The sequence below is a fragment of the Delphinapterus leucas genome, chromosome 3, assembly GCF_059928025.1.
Source record: "Delphinapterus leucas isolate spDelLeu-1000000601 "Yukka" chromosome 3, BTC_Dleu_Yukka2, whole genome shotgun sequence".
NCBI lineage: Eukaryota > Metazoa > Chordata > Mammalia > Artiodactyla > Monodontidae > Delphinapterus > Delphinapterus leucas.
Genome location: NC_143131.1, coordinates 44284522 through 44304843, shown reverse-complemented (window position 1 = coordinate 44304843; position 20322 = coordinate 44284522). Strand labels below are relative to the sequence as shown.

Here is a 20322-nt window from a genome sequence, read left to right as displayed (position 1 = left end):
TAACTTCCTGCCAAAGTTAGAGTTTTTAATGTTTTCCTTCTGAGACACACCTTAGTATAACTTTATTTTAGTTTCTGGAACCTTGCCATTTGGCATAATTTCAGACTAGACATGATGGATCCACATAAATACTTTTAAGATTTAAAATACACAATACATTTTTTTTTTTTTATAAGTGGGGGCATGTGAACTCTTAAAAGCCGTTGAGGTCTCAGGTCTGGATTTTATTTGGTTGTTTAAAATTTATTTGTAGTTTTGATTCTTGAATTACTTCTTATGCATATTTTGTACCAAAATGGTGAAATCAAGTCAGTCAGGTTTCTTTTCTACAAGTTCAGTTGCTAAAGCAGTCTCCTTAAAGGATTTAATATCTGCCCCCCAACTACCACCATAAACAGTCTCTAAAGAGGAGTTAACTTATGTATATACCTTCCTAGACAGTGACTATTCTAGAAATTCTGTAAAGGCATTAGAGTTTGCCAGCTTTAGTCAAGAATCAGTATGATAGTAAACGTACACTTTTTATTCTTTGGAATATAGGCCTTTGTGCTGAATGGGAGCAGTTGTCTCTTGCCCAGCTGCTAATAAGGGAGACTTCGTTGGTTAAGGGAAGCTTGTGGATGGTATTGCTGAGACTGGAAGTCTCATTGGTTCAAAGAGAGAAGTAACTTAATCAGGTGATCTCACCTGGACACAGGACGCTTTGTCTTATAAGCTTAAATAATACCCAGATAAAACGCTACAGGTCAGTTTCTTTAAGCTAAAGACTAAATAAACTCTGTAGAAACTATGTTTCAAAGAGGAACCTTCCCCTGATTCACTCTTATATATATTTTTTAAAATTTTATTTTCTTTATTTATTTTTGGCTGGGTTGGGTCTTTGCTGTTGAGCGCGGGCTTTCTCTAGTTGCGGTGAGCGGGGGCTACTCCTCATTGTGGTGCGCGGGCTTCTCGCTGTGGTGGCTTCTCTTTGTTGCAGAGCACGGGCTTTAGGTGCGTGGGCTTTAGTAGTTGTGGCTCGCAGGCTCTAGAGCACAGGCTCAGTAGTTGTGGTGCACGGGCTTAGTTGCTCCACAGCATGTGGGATCTTCCCAGACCAGGGATCGAAGCCATGTCCCCTGCATTGGCAGATGGATTCTTAACCACTGCGCCACCAGGGAAGCCCCACTATCTTATATTGTCTTCTGAAATTTTTTGGCTTTGGATAAACCTTTGAAGAAAGATACAGTAGTTAATATTTGATGAAATGTTCCTGTATATCTGTTTATAGATTTTCTTTTAAAAAAATTAATTTATTTGTTTATGGCTGCGTTGGGTCTTCGTTGCTGTGCACATGCTTTCCCTAGTTGCAGCGAGCAGGGGCTACTCTTCATCGTGGTGTGCGGGCTTCTCATTGAGGTGGCTTCTCTTGTTGTGGAGCACGGGCTCTAGGCGCGTGGGCTCAGTAGTTGTGGTGCACGGGTTTAGTTGCTCCGTGGCATGTGGGATCTTCCCAGACCAGGGATCGAACCTGTGTCCCCTGCATTGGCAGACGGATTCTTAACCACTGCGCCACCAGGAAATCCCATGTTCATAGATTTTCCAAGTTAAAATAACTTTTTCACTGGAGGAACTTCTTATATCTTGTTTCTTTCCCCAAAGGTATATAGTTTGTAATATATTTTGCTGTTTGTATTTCGGAAATACATAGTGTTTCATTATATGGATTCAGCATAATGCATTTAACCCCATTTTTCGACATTTGAGTCTTGGATATGGAATAACATCATTAGTAAAATCTAGATTAGTTTTTTCTTTTAAAATAATTATTCTGTGATTTCCGAATTTTCTAAAATTAACATGTAATAAATTGGTAAACTCTAAAAAGCCCAGAAAAGAATATAAGTATTACTACTAATCTTACTGCCACCCAGAGATGACCTCTTTTTTATTTATTTTTTATTTTATTTATTTATTTATTTTGCGGTACCCGGGCCTCTCACTGATGTGGCCTCTCCCATTGCGGAGCACAGGCTCCGGACGCGCAGGCTCAGCGGCCATGGCTCACGGGCCCAGCCGCTCCGCGGCATGTGGGATCTTCCTGGACCGGGGCACGAAGCCGTGTCCCCTGCAACGGCAGGCGGACTCTCAACCACTGTGCCACCAGGGAAGCCCAATGACCTCTTTTTTAACATTTTGGTTGTATATCTTTCCAGACACTTTTTAAAAAAGACCTGTGTTCTAAATGGAAATACACTGTCTTCAAATGAGCTAAAGAAGACTGTTAGGAAACTTCTCAAAAGAAATGATAGATCCCTCCCCCACCCCCTGCCAAAAAAAAAAGATCTGCCTAAAGTCCTTGTAGACCAAGCTAGAAGTCTGTATTAACTGAGAATATCCTTCCAATGTTGAAGAAATAAATTTCAGACAGAATTCAACATACAGACCAATACAAGTCATTATTTGTAATCATGTATGTATCCAGTATAACTTTGATACTAACATGGCAAAGACATTTTATATATATATAAACATCCACATATATATATATCCACATATATATATCCATTCTCTCTTTCTTATGAAAATATTAAGAAAAAATTAGGAATAGAATTTTACCAAACTGAATCTAGTTATCTAAAAGACAATATATTACAGTAAAGTTTGATAAGGTCCCAAAAAAATCAACTGAAATTTTAGAAGCAGTTGATTTTATTGGACATGACTGGAAAATTTTTAAAAATTAATTTTGAAGAAAGAAAATATTTTTCCAAATATGCTTATATACATCTATATCATTTATTCAATAAATCTATTTATATTTACATATTTATATTTATTTTAATATTCAATAAATATAAACTGTAGGTATAGTAGACATCAGACTCTGTATTCAATGTTAGGCATCTGTTTTAAACAAGATTCATTTCTTGCCCTCAAGTAGCTTGTAGTTTATTGAAAATATAGTTGAGGCCTAGTGATAATGGTAAGAAAAAGAAAAAAAGAGGGAGAAAACAATAAAAAGCATTTTCTTTAAAGGGAATAGACCATTCCTAAGCAGGTATTGGTGTGAAATAAAGTTAGAGTGATGAGTAAATCATACAGTTTTATGTCTTATGTTGTTCTGTGCTGTCATTTCATGTCATCTGATATGATGCGAAATTATATTTAGGAGTAGAGAGACCACTTACTAATGGCAGTACTTGGATTTAAGAGCCTCATCACATTTCTCAATTAAAAGATAACCTAGGTACAATGTGGCACGTGGACTCAAAAACTCAAGAGGGGCTTCAAGAGTGTAAAAAATTATCATGACACTTGTGAAAATTAATCAGAAGAAACCAGGAAATGACTGGAAATTTAAAAGAAGTATGTGGACTGTTAGGGAGAGGAGCAGTAGGAACTCTGATTTATTGCTGGTGGGATTGCAAAGTACTACACCCAGTTTGAAAGACAGTTTGGCAGTTTCTTACAAAACTAAACATACTCTTACACAGGATCTAATAATCATGCTCCTTGGTATTTACCCAAATGTAAAAAACTTATGTCCATACAAAATCCTGCATGTGGATATTTATAGCAGCTTTACTCATAATTGTCAAAATTCAGAATTTTTGGAATTCCAAAATTTTGGAATTTGGAAGCAACAATGATATCCTTCAGGAGATGAATGAATAAACTATGGTACATCCAGACTAAGCAAAAAGTCATGAAAAGATATGGAGGAGCCTTAAATGTATATCACTAAGTGAAAGAAACCAATCTGAAAGGGCTACATACTGTATGACTTCCACTATGTGACATTCCAGAAAAGGCAAAACTATGGACAGTTGTTGCCAGGAGTTAGAGGAGAGAGAAGGATGAATAGGTGGAGCATAGTGGATTTGGGGGGCAACAGAGCTACTCTCTGTAATACTATAATGGTAGATGCATGTCATTCTACATTTGTCCAAACCCATAGAATGTACTACGCCAAGAGTGAACCCTAATGTAAACTATGGACACTGGATGACAATTATTTGTCAATGTAGGTTCATTAAGTGTAACAAATGTACCACTTTGGAGGGATTATTGATAATGTGGGAGGCTGCGCATGTGTGGGGAAAAGAGGCATGTGGGCAATCTTTGTACCTTCCACTTAATTTTGCTGTGAACCTAATACTGCTCTGGAAAAAATAAAGTCTATTTAAATAAAAAAAAATAAAATAGTTAACTAACAAGGAACTACATTATAGCACAGGGAACGCTGCTCAGTATTTTGTTAATAACTGAAATGGGAAAAGAATTTGCAAAAGAATAGATACATGTATATGTATAACTGAATCACTTAGCTGTACACCTGAAAGTGACACAACATTGTTAATCAGTTATGCTCTGATATAAAATAAGAATTTAAAAACAAACAAACAAAAAACCTGTGCTCTAAAAAAAAACAACAAGAAGTTGGGATATTACTTTATGTACTCTTTTTAACATAGTCTCCTACAAAATTACTTTTTTTTTTCTTCTTTCTCTGTACGCGGGCCTCTCACTGCTGTGGCCTCTCCCGCTGCGGAGCACAGGCTCCGGACGCGCAGGCCCAGCGGCCATGGCCCACGGGCCCAGCCGCTCAGCGGCATGCGGGATCCTCCCGGACTGGGGCGCGAACCCACGTGCCCTGCATTGGCAGGCAGACTCTCAACCACTGCACCACCAGGGAAGCCCCTACAAAATTAATTTTAATGGTTATGTGTGTTTCATTGTTTGTATTTGGCATAATCCACTTTACCTCCATTTTTTAATATTTAGGTTATTTGCAGTTTTTGTGCTGTAATTCTGTATACAACATCTTAGTAGAAACTTTGGAAAACCTTCTCGGGTCGCCCATCCCAGACTATCTCAGTGTGTTCTGGCCTTTTCTGCCTGCTTCTCTGTCTCTTCCAGTACTTCCTTCTTTAACAATAAGACCAGATCAGGCGGACAAGCTATTCTTCAAACAATTTATTAACTATGAGGCAGCGAACATGCTGGCCTCTGTGAATTCAGGGATCAGAGAGAGACATAGACCCATTTTATTTGCCAGAGATAAATAATTCCAATACATCAGTTAAGTGTTGTGATAATTTTATGTATGTATCAGGTCCATGGAAACTCAGAAAGAGAGCATTGGTTGTGAAGGCAGTAGGCAGAGGAGAAAGATCTGGGAATAAGCATTTAATTAAGCTCTCTTAATATGCCAGGTAATATGCTAGGCATATTACTAGGCTCTTAGTTTACAACAAGGAGGTACATGAATTATATTTATTTGCATCCACCATATGAGGAAACTGAGCTTAGATAGGTAGATAATTTGCCCATGCTCACTCAAGTAGTAACTGGGAGAATGCCCAGAGTAAACCCAACTAGGTGTATCTGACTACAAAGCCTCAGCTCCATCTGGGACCCCACCATGCCACACCAAAGGAAAGATTCCAGGAGGAGCTGAATAGAAAGAAGCTAGAATGGCAAGTAGACCTTAGCTAGGTGGAGGGGGTGGGGTCATTGTTTGGAGCTTGGGAAGAGGTTTGAAACAAGTGAGGGGAGTTGAGAGAGGTGATATGAGGCTTAAGCCAACATTAAGAAAAAATTTGTATATAGTAAAATACACTCTTTTGGGATACAGTTCTGTGAACTTAGACAATTTAGAACTTAGAGTCTTGTAACCACCACACAATCAAGATACAGAACTAGTCTGTTCCCCCCGCCCACCGAAATTCCCTCAGGCTTCTCTTTTTTAGTCAACTCCTCCCACCATTCTCCACCTCTGACAACCATGGGTCTGTTCTTCATCCTATAATGTCATATAAACGGAATGTCATATAGTAAATGGAATCATATAATATGTAGCCTTTTGAGCCTGGCCTCTTCACTTAACATAATGCATTTTTAATTAGGTGGTTATTAATGATGTAAACGTTACTGTATAATTTTGCTGTAGTTTTTTGCTTATTTCAAAATGTGCTTATATCATCCCCAAGTCCAGCTTCATGTAAACAGCATTTTTTGGGGGGTTTTTTGGCTGAGAAATGGTTAATAGTTATAGCTTCAAATATCAAAGAAGCCCAAAATAGATTCCTGATAAGTGCCCAGGAGAAAGTAAAATAGAAAAAAATCAGCTGTCTCTCCCCACACCCTATTATGTCAGCCATCTCCTTGCCTTTTGCATGTAGAAATCTACATGGAAAGTTTGCTACTGAGTGTGACCTTTGCCAGCATGAAAAAAAAAGGGAACAGCTGTTACCATAAGAGGGTGGAAGGAATTAATATTGTTCCTGGCCAGTTGGCACTGTGTGCCTTTCTGGGACAGTAACAACAGGTGACCAACTTCTGCTTGTTATTTTTGTTATCGTATAAATAAATAGGCTAACTTGTTTTTTGTGTGGAAATCTCAGGGTCCATATTAAAATAAACTGCCCACGTAATTGTCCTGGATTTTTTTTTAAAGCTGTTTAAGTACATACACAAATTTCTTTTAAGAGTCTTAATGAACTAAGAGACTCCAAGGTTGAGGATATTATAGGTAATTATTGACAGAAAACCACAAAGAGTAAAAACCTTTGGTAAATGTCACTTATATCTAAACTGCACTTTATCCCTTTTGTTCCAACTTAAACAGAAAACCAACAAGATAACTAAGTACTTTTTATAGTAAAACCATGTCAGCCACAGAGAGGTGGCGACTACAAGCCAGTGACCAGAATGTAAGTGTTCCTAAAAGCCGAGAGTGCACTGTTCTTTGAACTCTTGCCCCTGGATACTTTGAGTGCCATCTCTGTGAGTCACACCCAAATATATAGCGCTCTTGACCACTGATCCCTCCCATGTGGCTCCACACTCTTCACCTTCTCCCCCTCTACCTTGCACAAACTCATCTTCTTGAGGTACAGGTTTCATCAAGTCCTTTCTTGCTCAGGAGCCAATGTTGATTTTTCATTTCTTTTTGAAGCATGTCCAAATTATTTACCTGGAATTGAAAATCCTTATACTGTAGTTTTGCTTTGCCCATTCATATTTCTCTTATTCCTCATTTCTCTCTACCCTGTTATAGTTGGATCATCCTATTTTTGTTTTTTAAATTGTCTGGCAACAGACTGACCTCAGGTATCAATCTTTAATTCATTACTAATTGTTTCCCATTGCAGGTATTCTGAATATTTTTTTCTACTCTATTTAAACCTCCAGTTATCTCCTGCTCTCCCCATTTTTTAGCAAATGGTACTGTTTCCCACTTCATTTAGAAGGCTTTAGAGTCAGATAAGTGCATGTTTGAATCCTGGATGCATCACTTACTATCAAGGCTGGTAGACAGTATACATCTGTGTCTTCCTTTCCCCTGCCCACAACCCTCCCGTGGACCTCCCCAAGATCCCACAACTAAAAGGTTGAAGCAGAACCCAGCTCCTCCAGCACCAACTGGCATCTGTTCTGAGTGGCCAGCGCTGGTGCAGTACTAGTTGTTAAACATTTTAAATTTCACCCTTATTACATGTATGACTTTAAGTTACTTATCCTCTCTGAGTCATCCTCTCATCTTTAAAATGGGGATAATAATACCAAGGTGACTCTTTGTTCATCAAATATTTGTTGAGGGCCTGCCTTGTTCTAAGCACAGTGTTAAGTGCTTGGGGTATATCAGAGAACAAAACAAACATATTCATGCCTTCTTGGAGCTTGTGTTCTAGTATTCTGAAGATTAAATGAAAATTACTGTTAAATGTTCAGTATGGTGCCAGACCCATAGAGGTGCTCACACTGTTTCAGCCCCCTTTCTTCCCTTTTGCCACACTGTTTTCATCATGGCCAAAGGGCCCAGGGGAGTGTGGGAGGGGGAAAGGGTGAAGCCAATACTAATAACTGGATATGACATCCCCAGAGAGTAACCAGGACCTGACTACATTGCATAGCAATACAAATCAAACAGGAAACACTAAAAAAACCCCCAACACTAGCCAGCCCTGCTCTTGATGAGTTGATAGTCTTGGTCGTTTGTGTATGCTTACATTTCCTCTCATCTCCTGTGGATCCAGCTCCATCCATTCATCCTCATTCTCAAGTCCTCCTCTCCCACCATCTGCATTTTACCGCATCAGCTCACTATCACATCTTTTGCACCATAGAGAAGACCAAAAAAAATCATTAACCTTCTTTTGCCGTATTTGTCCTTCAGGGTATAGACCAAGTTCTCCCCCTTCCTTCCTTTTTATCACAAGGCATTTAAAAGTTTCTACCCACTTACTCTCATTCTCTAATTCTTTTCAGTTTTTCTGTTTTCACTCAGAGAGTACTGCAGTCCTTCTATCAGGATTCATCAGTGACCTCTTGTGTGTTCTTTTTCTACTTAGCTTTTTAAGTGGCATCTGCTATTGTTAAGACGGTCTGAACCCAGAAGGCTCACGGCCTCATTGACCCGGGATTTGAATCCTAATTCTGCAACCTAAGTTGCCTTGGGCAGATTTCTTCATCTTCAAAATGATGTAATAACATTTCCCCTTTAAAGTTATTAAAGACCATCTAGCATACTGTCAGGGAGTTAAGTAAAAACTGTTACATTTTTGAAAAGTGCCCCCTCATTTTCCCTGACACTGTTCTTTCACGTTCTTTATCCTACTTACCTGGTAGTTCATTGCTTATTAGTTGGCTATGTTGTCTTTCTTTTTTCTTTCTAACATTATGGTTGTTGTCACTTTCTCTGATCTTCATAAAATCTCACGGCTTCAGCTATCCCCTTTATAATTGAAATTTCAGATATTCATCTTTACTCTGCATTCTCTCTTGAGTGTCAGATATGAATGTCTAGCTGTGCTAGACATGAAACATTTGTCAAATGATCAGGACTAAGAATCAGGAAGGAGTCTCTGCATTTGATCTGTAGAGGAAACAAGCTATCTTACCTGGCAGACTTATTAGTTTCACTTAGTTAAGTTGGTAAAATTTTGAATGACTCTCTTTACTTTTGGACATCTAATGATCCTTTATAAAGGAGGGGAAGAAAACCCTGTATGTTCAGAAATAACATACAACTCCTGTCAACTGGCAGGAAGATTTTTCATGTGATTCTGGAAAGATTTGCAACACCTGTTTCCAAAGAAAGCAAGAAAAATATTACATGTTTTTCTCTCCAAAATGTATTTTGTTCAAACTGAATTGGACGACAAATAAAGAACATTCCTTAAATTTGGAATGAATAGAATTTTCTAAAAACTGCTCAGGTAACACAAAGTAGTAAAGAGCCAAAAAAATTTTATTTACTTTTAACCTTGGACTTCTAAAAGGAGAAAATGAAAGGGTTTGTAGAAGCAAATTTTACAAAAGTAACTGTAGACTTACTTGTTAGACCCAAATATACATGTAGAGAAATGAACAAACATGGTTAAATTTATATATGCTGGATTATTTTTTTTTTGGAAGGGAGACTATTTCTTACATATGGGTTTTATCCATTACCTTTTTGGTAAAACATCGGCTCCTAGAAGCAGTTCCCTCACTGTTTATTTTTCTTGTAAGTTTGCTGTTTATTTTTCTTGTAAGTTTTGCTGAGGTTTCTTATTTCTCTTCCATAGTTTGCCTCAAAGTGTACTTACACATTAGGATGGCTCAATCAACCCAAGTGTAGTAGATTAAGATATATGCTAGGTCACACAGAGCAACTCCACCTTCACCCCCAGTCTAACCAACAGAAGGAAATCAGCTGTTTGTCTCTACACAGACCAGCTTAAGCTCATAGAATCATGGATTGAAAAGGGACCTGAGAGATGTCATTCTTCTTTTTCATTTGTAGCTAAGAAACTGAGACCCTGGTGGTTAGTGTCCGTTCCTAAAAGAGAGGCGGTATGATATGAAAAGAAGAGGAACTTCTTGTTAAAATCCTGGCTTCCCTCTTTACCAACTGGGTAACCCTGGTATCTGCCTTAGTACACACCCAAGAGCTGTGTACTCTTGGGTGAGTTGCTTCACGTCTGTGAGTTTCTGATAAAATTTAGCTCAGAGATATAGTTAGTGCCGTTTAAAATTTTTAATAATTTGCTGTATTTGTGTTTTGTTTTCTTAAACTTGAGCAAGACTGATTATTTTGTTAACCTATAAAAACTCATTTGGTGGGGCTTCCCTGGTGGCGCAGTGGTTAAGAATATGCCTGCCGATGCAGGGGACACGGGTTCGAGCCCTGGTCCGGGAAGATCCACATGCCGTGGAGCAACTAAGCCTGTACACCACAACTACTGAGCCTGTGCTCTATAGCCCGCGAGCCACAACTACTGAGCCTGAGAGCCACAACTACTGAAGCCTGCGCGCCTAGAGCCCGTGCTCTGCAACAAGAGAAGACACTGCAATGAGAAGCCCGTGCACCACAACAAAGAGTAGCCCCCGCTCGCCGCAGCTAGAGAAAGCCCGCGCGCAGCAGCGAAGACCCAATGCAGCCAAAAATAAATAAATAAAATAAATAAATTTATATTAAAAAAAACTCATTTGGTTTTATTGATCTGATTTTTTGACCAATTGATCTGATTTTTCCTCTTTCTATTTCATTAATCTCCTATATTCTTTCACTTTCTCGAGCTTTTAAAAGATAAGTTATTGTGTTGAATGTTTGTTTCATTAATTTCTAATGTATAAATTTAAGACTACATTTTCACGTGTAGTATTTTAACTTTATACTTTAAATTTTGATTTGTCATATTTTCATTCATATCAAACTATCTTGTGATTTATATCTTAACTTTTCTATGACTTAGTGACTTGGAAGTTTTCAAACATGCAGATTTAGGGGGATACTCTTTCTTTGCCCTTTGTAGAATTGTTAGAGATAGGCAAATATCTGGCAAACAGTAGGTATTCAACTGATATTGTACTTTTCTTTAAAGAAATAAACTGTGACTCTTGAAATTAGAACAGGAAACATAATATTGCAATAAGTATGTAAGTAATACTAAAAGTGACTTTAGTTCTATAATATAGCCAAATAAGGAGATGAAGTATAAAGAGTAATGAGGGATGATGGGAAGAGGGTAAAATTGGGAGGAGGGGAAGGAGGAAGGAGAATTAAGGGAAGATGTAGGAATATCAGGTTGAATTAATTCTAGCTTCTTTGAGGTCATATTCTACTGGTCACTTAGGTCTGTGGACTTTAGGATATTAATTATTATGTTTCATATACTTTTATAGTAGAAGTGTCCATAGATGACCATTTTTGTGTGTGTGTGTGTGTGTGTGCACGCAGGTTGTGAAACTATATGGCAAAAGTTCATGTGTTTTTGAGGAGAGGGTCCATAGTTTCATTAGAATCTTAAAGGGGTCTGTGAACCCCAAGAAGTTAAGAACTGCTACTTTAGAGACTTCACTATGTGGGATAACTTGAGAAGCCTACCAGGAAAGAATTCTGTTTTTTCCTGTTCTAACAGTGATGACTACTACCCACTTGAGAGAGATTGAGTGTTCCTTATAACTCCTTAGGTTAGAAGCAGATGATCAGGCAATGTACTAAGAACAGAATTTAGCTTTTACTGAAGTGAAACTTAAAACTATTGTATTTTACAAGCATAAGTATTGTGCTGCTTGGAATGAATTACAAAAACCTAAATGCCTTTGATTAGTATTATCTGTATACAGATAAGCCGAGTGTTCATGGCCTCCATTCAGGGTAGGAATAATTCTGGGAGTAAGAAGAAGCAGTTGGTAGCTGCTCTGCAGTTGGGGTGCTGTAAAGGCGGGCTTTGGGCAGCCAGAGCCAAGGAGGCACTCTGCTGGGTTAGAGATTAAGGGCTTCTTACCCCAGGACAAAAGAATGGGAAGATTTGAGGTTGGTGAGCCAGGTAGGAGAGTACCCCCGACAAACTTGACCGGCCCTCTTCCTTCCCCTTATAGGAAGGTTAGTTGCCTGGAGAGAGAAGCCAATTCAGGGTTCTTAAATTTGAGGGATGCAGCAGGGACAGGTTCTTTAAAGGAAGCAAGCCAAAAGTATTCACATAGGGGAATTTTATTCTGGGCATTGGCTCACAGTTAAATCTATGTTTACTCAAGTACTTCATAATTATTTCCTCTTAAGTTAGGGAATCAAAATTAGTTTTGCTGTGTATTAAGTGTTAATGAAATTTGATGGCTCTCAACCTTAGTTTATTTTTAACCCCCTAAATCTGCATTATCCATTATGAAAGCCTCTAGCCATATGTAGCTATTTAAGATGAAATTAATTAAAGTAAAATAAAAAAATTAGTCCTTCATTCTCACTAGCCACATATCAAGTGCTCATTAGTCAAGTGTGACTAGTGGCTGCTGTATTGGACAGCATGTTGTATTGGTTACTTTTGACATCACAGAAAATTTCATTAGACACTGCCCTAAATGAAATTATTTATTTTCTTTCCTCTCTCCTCCATCAGACTGATGGTTTATATTAATATGTAATCAATTTTGAGGTTTTGTTTAAATCAAAAACTTGAAAGACCCACTAGAGTAATATTCCTTTGCTTATTACATAATTAAAAAGACAGTGCCACCCTTTTAGAATGATCTGCCTGAATACCATTATTTTATAAGATTTTTCAAGAAGTGGTGACTAAAATAAGTATATTCATTATGGCTTGTATTTGATTACCCCTGCTAAACTGATGACTTTCTACTAAACTGATGACCCTCTAGATTATTTCTACTGCCTATAAGATAAGCATGTTTTGTAACAAAATTTCTAATGTCAAAAAACTTTAGACCTTGGAAATTTTTTTTGTACACTTTTTAGGAGATATTAAACTTATAGCTGTTATGATCTACCTACTTCATATGTGGTAAATCATTGTAGTTCTCAAAAGTTTCAAGAGAAAAAAACTCCCAAAAGTAATAATTTCACTGTAGGCCTACTTCTCTGAGAGCTTATCAATCAGGCTTAAAAGCCAAAGGATAATATCTGTTACTTTGTTACTATTACTTTGTTTTTTGTTTTAAACAGAATAGAAAAGTAGGCCTTTTCCTTTGCCCTGGTTTCAAACAATCTCTTTACCATAGATGGGACTTTTTCAGTTAAGTTGCATGTATAACAATTTCAGGAAACACAGTGAGAAAGGTTTCATTGTGATAAAGTGTTTTTTAAAATTCAAAATTAATGATCATGATCTTTTGTTTTATTATGAAATATTCAAACATGGAAGTACATACAGTGGAAAATTAGTTTTCTACCTGATTTGTATTAATACCATTTGGAAATAACTACTTGAAAGTTGGTTATATATTCTAGGCTTTCCAATGTATATTTAGACATAAATGCAAGTAATTTGTTTTATATAAATGAAGCTATACTAAATATAATGTTTTTACAGATTAGTTTGCCTACTAAACAATATATACATATACATATTTTTCTATATATATGATTCATACTCATGCTGTTGATTAGGTTTAAAATTTTTTCCCCAGATTTTATGGTAGGACATCTAAAGCATAAATATGTTTTTTATGAAGATAATATACAGTTGTAGTGTATGTGCAGCTGCTTTAGCATGATAGTGACCTATATGTGCTCAATACATGTTAATTTCTGTTCTTCTTTTTGGACATATATGAGAAAGGCCATGGAAGATGATTAACTGTTTTTTTCACTATAAAGCAAACCTTTCTCTTAATCATATTTGTGTTTTGTGATTCAGGTTTATAAATTACTACAAGACTAGCAGGGTTGCTATTTAAGAGTCTTGTAAGCTAGGCTGCCCCAACTATTTTAGGTGCTTCTGGTAAGAGCAGATATTTCCTAGTGAGTAAGAGACCACATTATGATTTATCCTTTTAACTGAGAGGACACAGTATAGTATGTACTGTAAAGTTGTACAATATATGAAAACGTTTTACATGGGAATCTTGGAACAAAGTCCTTTGCTAACTTTGAAGATTTATAGAATGGATGCTGAGATTGGGAATTCAACACTTCTCTTATGGAGTAGGATATGTTATTGTGTGCTTTGTGATAAAATTTCAGGTCTGATTGTTTCTGTAGGTTCTAGAGAAGAGATGAGGAAAAGATGGATCTAGAGCTGATTGTTAATTATTTGTAAAGTCCTATTTTGAAGTATTATTGCTTTATACTCCTCATTTCATCTGGAAATCTGATCCTTCTGCTTTCCTGCGGGAATTTGTGGACCTCTGTTTTGGGTGGATCAGTAAAGAAGATTGAATTGGGGCCCCAACTCCTTTTTTCATTGAGAAAAGAGTAAGGGGTGCTGCTGAGAGAAGTGCTTCTGCAATAGCCATGTCTTAAGCTTTGCTTTGGAGATAATGCTGGACTGTACAAAAATTGCCTTCAAGATTCCAGGAATTTGTGAATCGTAAATTTCTTTTAGCAATTAATGTGGGTATATCAGTCTTTTTATCTTTATTTGTTAGCACTTCGTGTTCCCAGTGGAAAACAAGCTTGAGAAATAATTGTTAGAATATAGAATTGGAAGTGCTTCCCTAGCATGTTCTTGGACTTAAGATCGTTAACCAGTTTTGTTTGTTTGTTTTTTGTTCTTTTCTTGGTTTATTTGTTTTAACTTGGGTCTTGTGGAGAGAAAAATAACTTAAAACTTTTCAGGACCTAAGTTTATAGTTATACAAAATTATTATTATGTGCCTCAGAGGCTTTTGCATGCTTGTTTATTCATTGGTTCATTTATTCATTCAACATATATTCCTTGAAGTGCTTACTATAGGCAGGATTGTGGAGGGAAGTCTATCAGATAGTAATCTACTCAGGGTAAAGGACAAATGGAAAATGTATTTTGTAGAGATACCAAAGGCTGAAGATAGGGGTGGGGTGTGTGTGTGTGTGTGTGTGTGTGTGTGTGTGTGTGTGTGTATTTAAGAGAGAGACAGACACACATCCATATATACATATACAGAGACATGGTCTGTAGTTCTGTGGGGAAAAATCTAAACATTTTTAGAACTGTCTCTTCTTATTCCCACTGTTATTTCTTTATTTCAAGCCCTCAACATCTCTCATATACACTAGTATTTCTTGCCTCTGGACTTTCCCTCTATTCTTTTTTTTTTTTTTTGTGGTACGCGGGCCTCTCACCACTGTGGCCTCTCCCGTTGCGGAACACAGGCTCTGGACGCACAGGCTCAGCGGCCATGGCTCACGGGCCCAGCCACTCCGCGGCATGTGGGATCTTCCTGGACCGGGGCACGAACCTGTGTCCCCTGCATCGGCAGGCGGACTCTCAACCACTGCGCCACCAGGGAAGCCCTCCCTCTATTCTAACTTCACACTTCTCTATCCTTTATACAGTTTTTCCCAGAGTCTTTTCCCCCACTAAGGCACAGATTGGGTTGTGTGTCTCCTGTTACCCACAGAATAGAGTCCAAACTTCTTAATATAGAGTCTGAATATAGATTCTGTAAATAGTCCCTTTATTAAACTCTCCTGAGTTATCTACATTTAGTTACTGGACTTTATTTCATGCTGAGACCCTGACTGGTCTTACCTTCTGCCTCCCGGTTCTAGATAGCTTTTTCCCTGTGTGGACCTGCTCTCATCATTGTCTGCCTTGTCCTCAGTACTAAGAGGCTCACTTTGCCCTTTGGCTTCTAGATGGGTTTGAAGAATGGGAAGCTCTGGAAGGAGAGTGGGGTTTCTTCTCCTGGAGTCCTCCTGCCAACTCCTCTGTCATGTTGGCTCTCCCAGAGGTCATAGCTCTTTGAACCTTCTAGGTCTAGGAGTGGTTGCAGCTTCAGAAGGTTGTACTATCTCTTGACTTTGCCCTCACCATAACTTGTAAATAGTCCCTTATTAAGCTCTTCTTAAGTTCCCCAGTTTGAGGGTGCTGTTTCCTGCTGGGATCCTGACTGCTACATTGTCTAAGTCATCTAAGCTTCAGTTCTGTTTGCAGTTACAGCTGTGTTATTTTCCAGTAGTGCTTATCTCTCTCTTATTAAAAATTTTGTGGTGAGGTCTTTTTCATTCCTTTCCTTTTTTAGTGTTTTTAGTCCTTCCCTTTTTTTTTTCTTTTTCCTTTCCTGGCACTGTGGCTGCCGTGTCATAGAAATTGAAATGTCTGAGTGAATAATGAGAGGAGATTTTCAAGAAGATGGACACTTGAATTTCCCTGTGGTATAGCGTAATATTTATTTAGATGTCTGAAATTGAGAAAATAGGGAAAGTAAAATTCCCCAAGAAATTGAGAAATTATAGTAAAATTGGGGGTTAGAACTTCAACGTAAGAATTTGGGGGGACAGACACAGTTCAGCCCATAGTAGTGTGCGTGTGTATGTGTGCGTGTGTATATATAAATCACATGAGTAATAGAGGAAATCATTGTGATATATTTAACTTGAAGAAAGAGATTCATGCTTAGACAGTGACAACCCAATATTGAAGCTCATTATTGAAGTTTCCTCCTCATAAAGATGTGATGTTAGTGGAGGTGGTGTAAGATATTCTCTCACAGAGTGTATATGACACCTTTTTTCCTCAGACCTCATTGTCTTTACTCTGTTCTCACTCTTCTTTTTTTTTTTTTTTTTTCGCGGTATGGGGGCCTCTCACTGTTGTGGCCTCTCCCGTTGCGGAGCACAGGCTCTGGACGCGCAGCCTCAGTGGCCATGGCTCACGGGTCCAGCCGCTCCACAGCATGTGGGATCTTCCTGGACCGGGGCATGAGCCCGTGTCCCCTGCATTGGCAGGCGGACTCTCAACCACTGCACCACCAGGGAAGCCCTGTTCTCACTCTTCTTGATGTCTTAGCATTGATGTCCTACATTTAACCTAGTACAGACTTGATACTCTAAGCTACTTTCATTGGCTTTTTGTATAACAACATTGTCTTACTTCTCTATTGTTCATTCTTGTGTTTAAAGAATGGTCAGTATGTTCTGCTGAATGAGAGAGACACAGCCCCTGCCCTCTAGAGCATGTAATCATCTCCTCTCCCTCTCTCTCCTGCAATCTCTTTTCATGATTTCACTATGGATATTAGTCCTTACCTGACTGTTTTTATTGATCTCTGTTAGTCTTGACTTTAGGCTTTCTCTAAGACTGTTTCATTCTCCTGGCTTCTTACCACCTCCAATGCCAACAATCTGCAAATCTGTCTCTACTTCTTATCTTCATCCTGCATTATATTCCTTTCGCCGTTTAGTGAATTTTTACTGAGAGCCAACTGTGTGCCTGGTCCGAAGGATACAAGAATGTTATGGTCTTTGTCCTCAAGTTGCTGACAAAATGCAAAAAGCAGTTTAAAATACTATGTAATGGATGTGTGTCCAAGGTGCCATGGGGCAGATAAGTAGGGAGTGCCTTACTTATCAGGGAAAGGGAAACAAGGGGACAGGTATCCCCAACAGAAGGCTGAACATATATGTAGGTACCTAAGGTTTTGAAAACATAGTATGTTCAGGCAACAGCAAATGGTTCAGTGTGATTGGAGCCGTAAGCTACATGGGGAAGAGTGAAAGATGAGGCTGAGCATTTAAGGTGTCAGATTACCCCAAAGGCAATATTTTCAATACTCAACTAATTTTCTTTCATCATAAACCAGCTGCCTGTCCCAACTTCACATTTTTGTCAATGGGACCATCATTCTCCCTATTCCCAAAGTCTGAAGTGTCATCTTCAGATCTGCCTCCAACAATTGTGACCAGTCCTCAAATTGAGTCATTTCCATATTCAAAACACTCTTTCATGTGTCCTTTTCTGTTTTCCCTGTCAACATACTACTTAACACTTAATTAGTAGATTATTTCAAAGCTGTGTTAAATGCTCCCCTTTCTAATTTTTTTTAAAGTTAATTTTTAAAAACCCCTTATTTTACTGTGTTACTAACCCTGAGCAAAAGAGGACAGTGATATTTTATTTATTCCTACAGGATAAGTCCTTTCTTAGGCCAGTATTTTAAAAACATAATTCTTTTTGTTAAACCCCAAAATCTCAGGTTCTCTTCCTCCCATTAAAAACCACACAATTGTGGAATTAAGAGTAATCTGCAGAAAAGAAGATTTTGTTTCATTAACGTTGAGTTTTTATTATGAACATAACATCTATTTTATACTGAATAAGCTTTTTCAAAGGACAGGTACCCCTCACCCAAATCATCTTCCTTGTCACAATTCTGTTAATTTAGCAAATCACTTGCCTCCATGGGAGACATCATATATACACTGACTCTAGGAACAGATAGCCTGTGTTGTAATCCTGGTTCCACTACTTACTAGTTCCAGCAGGGTTCCTCATTTCTTAAAGCCTCATAATAATTTTATGTGAAAAAAGGGGGAAGTGATGTTACCTACTTCACAAGGTTGAGGTAGGGATTGAGTTAATCTGTGTAGCCTAGTGCTTGGCATGTGTGAGCACGCAGTACATGTTCGCTATAAAATGTTATGTACCTTGAAAACTTCTTGCTCATTCTCTCTGTACTCTTGTTGGTGTGACCTCATGCTGCTCTTGCATCCCTCTACCACTAAATGCTCTCCTTGAGGCCCTCCCTATTGCCTATGATTTACCTGCTGCTTCAAGTTCAGCTCAGTTGCCTGTTCTTTAATAGTCTTTTTTAAAATATTAGTTAATGTATTTATTTGTTTTTGGCTATGTTGGGTCTTTGTTGCTGCACGTGGGCTTTCTCCAGCTGTGGCGGGCAGGGGCTACTCTTCGTTGTGGTGCGCGGGCTTCTCATTGTGGTGGCTTCTCTTGTTGCAGAGCACAGGCTCTAGGCACGCGGGCTTCAGTAGTTGTGGCATGTGGGCTCAGTAGTTGTGGCTCGTGGGCTCAGTAGTTGTGGCTTGTGGGCTCTAGAGCGCAGGCTCAGTAGTTGTGGTGCACTGGCTTAGCTGCTCTGTGGCATGTGGGATCTTCCTGGACCAGGGCTCGAATCCGTGTCCCCTGCTTTGGCAGGCGGATTCTTAACCACTGTCCCACCAGGGAAGCCCTAATAGTCTTTTCTAACTACTCCAGTTCACGTTGACCTCTGAATTCCTATAGGGCCTTTTATATCATTTTAGAAATTAGTCATATTTTCTCTTTTATGATACTCCTTTTAACATTTACATACAGTAAAATGTACTTTTTTTTTGGTACAGTTCTGTGAGTTTTGACAAATACTTAGAGTTGTGGAATTACCATCACAATCAAGATATAGAACAATTTCATCATCCCTCAAAAATCTGTCTTAGTATTATTACTTTTGAAACTGCTTCCTGAGTATGCCTTCTGTTGCTACATGTACAATTTAGGCCCTTGAACCGAGTGCCCGTTTTACACTAATTGTCTCCTCTATGTTTGACATACTCTAGTATCAAGGATATAGTAAGTAGATGCTTGACTGTTTGAATTGTATAAAACAAAGCCTAAAAGTGTGGTAAATTTAAACATACTAAGAAATTACTAATTTCAGTTATTTAACTTCTCTTTGGTCTTTCATTTTATTTGGGTGAAAATTTTCAAATGAACATTATTCCTGTATAACTTGTTAAAGTGATTTTGGAGCCTTACCAGGGCTAATAAAAACCATTTTTAATTTGTCTTTGGAAAACAAAGGACTTATTTCTGTTCTTATTATCAAATATACTTACAGTTCCTATTTTTTCTAACCCTATTAATTTAAATTTTAATATGAAACAAAATTTTGTATCTTTTCCCTCTTTGACTGCATTTGGCTGTTATGATGTATTATTGATTATTAAATGTATTTACTGAGTTTTGCCTTTTTTTCTTAAACATATTTAACGTATCGAGCAATTCAGTTAAAAATGAATTACGAACAACATGTAAAATACAAAACCTTCCTGTTTTCTCAACTTTATTTTTTCACGGGCCAATGTTGCTGTCTTCCCTTGGGGTTTCCTTTATTGATTGTCCCTAAAATCAGAGGTCAAGGCAAGTAAGAGAATTTAAACTTGATAAAGGTGGGGCTGATGTGGACAAACTAATGATGCATGGTTTCCTCAGTCTTTACTCTTGGATGTAATGGAATAGTGATCCTTTTTCAGAAAGGGCAAAATACGGTTGAGATTTGCATCCCATTTAGTAGACTTTACTTCCTAATGAAGTGAATTGAATTTAACCATGTGTGTCTTTTTTTCCCTTCCCTAACAGCTTCCATGCCTATGGCTGTTCTAAATTTGGGCCAAATATATCCATTTCAGAGAGGCTTTTTCTGTAAAGACAACAGCATCCAGTATCCGTACCATGACAGTACCGTCACAACCACTGTCCTCAACACAGTGGGGCTTGGTTTACCCATTTCCTGTGTAAGTAAATGAATAAGTAGGTAGTGATGGGTTTGTTGTGCTGGAGGTTTTATGAAGTGATCGAATTGGGGTGGGGGTAAATCCATAGTACTGTCGTCACCAGAGTTGGTGTGGTGAATGAT

At 38.1% G+C, this 20322-nt stretch overlaps 1 protein-coding gene across 10 annotated transcripts in view; it reads left to right on the top strand.

Annotated features, from left to right (window-relative positions):
• PLPP1 (phospholipid phosphatase 1) overlaps positions 1-20322 on the top strand; it is a 116294-nt gene that overhangs the window by 16034 nt on the left and 79938 nt on the right. For 7 of the 10 annotated variants that reach the window (XR_016392648.1, XR_016392647.1, XM_089908859.1 and 4 more), the window contains one exon: positions 20046-20200. The exons of the other annotated variants lie outside the window; for them this stretch is intronic. Coding sequence is in view for 4 of the 7 variants with exons in the window: in XM_089908859.1 (XP_089764985.1) it covers positions 20046-20200 (155 nt within the window). In the remaining 3 variants the exon portion in view is untranslated. Of the gene's footprint in view, positions 1-20045; positions 20201-20322 lie in introns of those variants that run through there. 10 annotated transcript variants of the gene reach the window in all.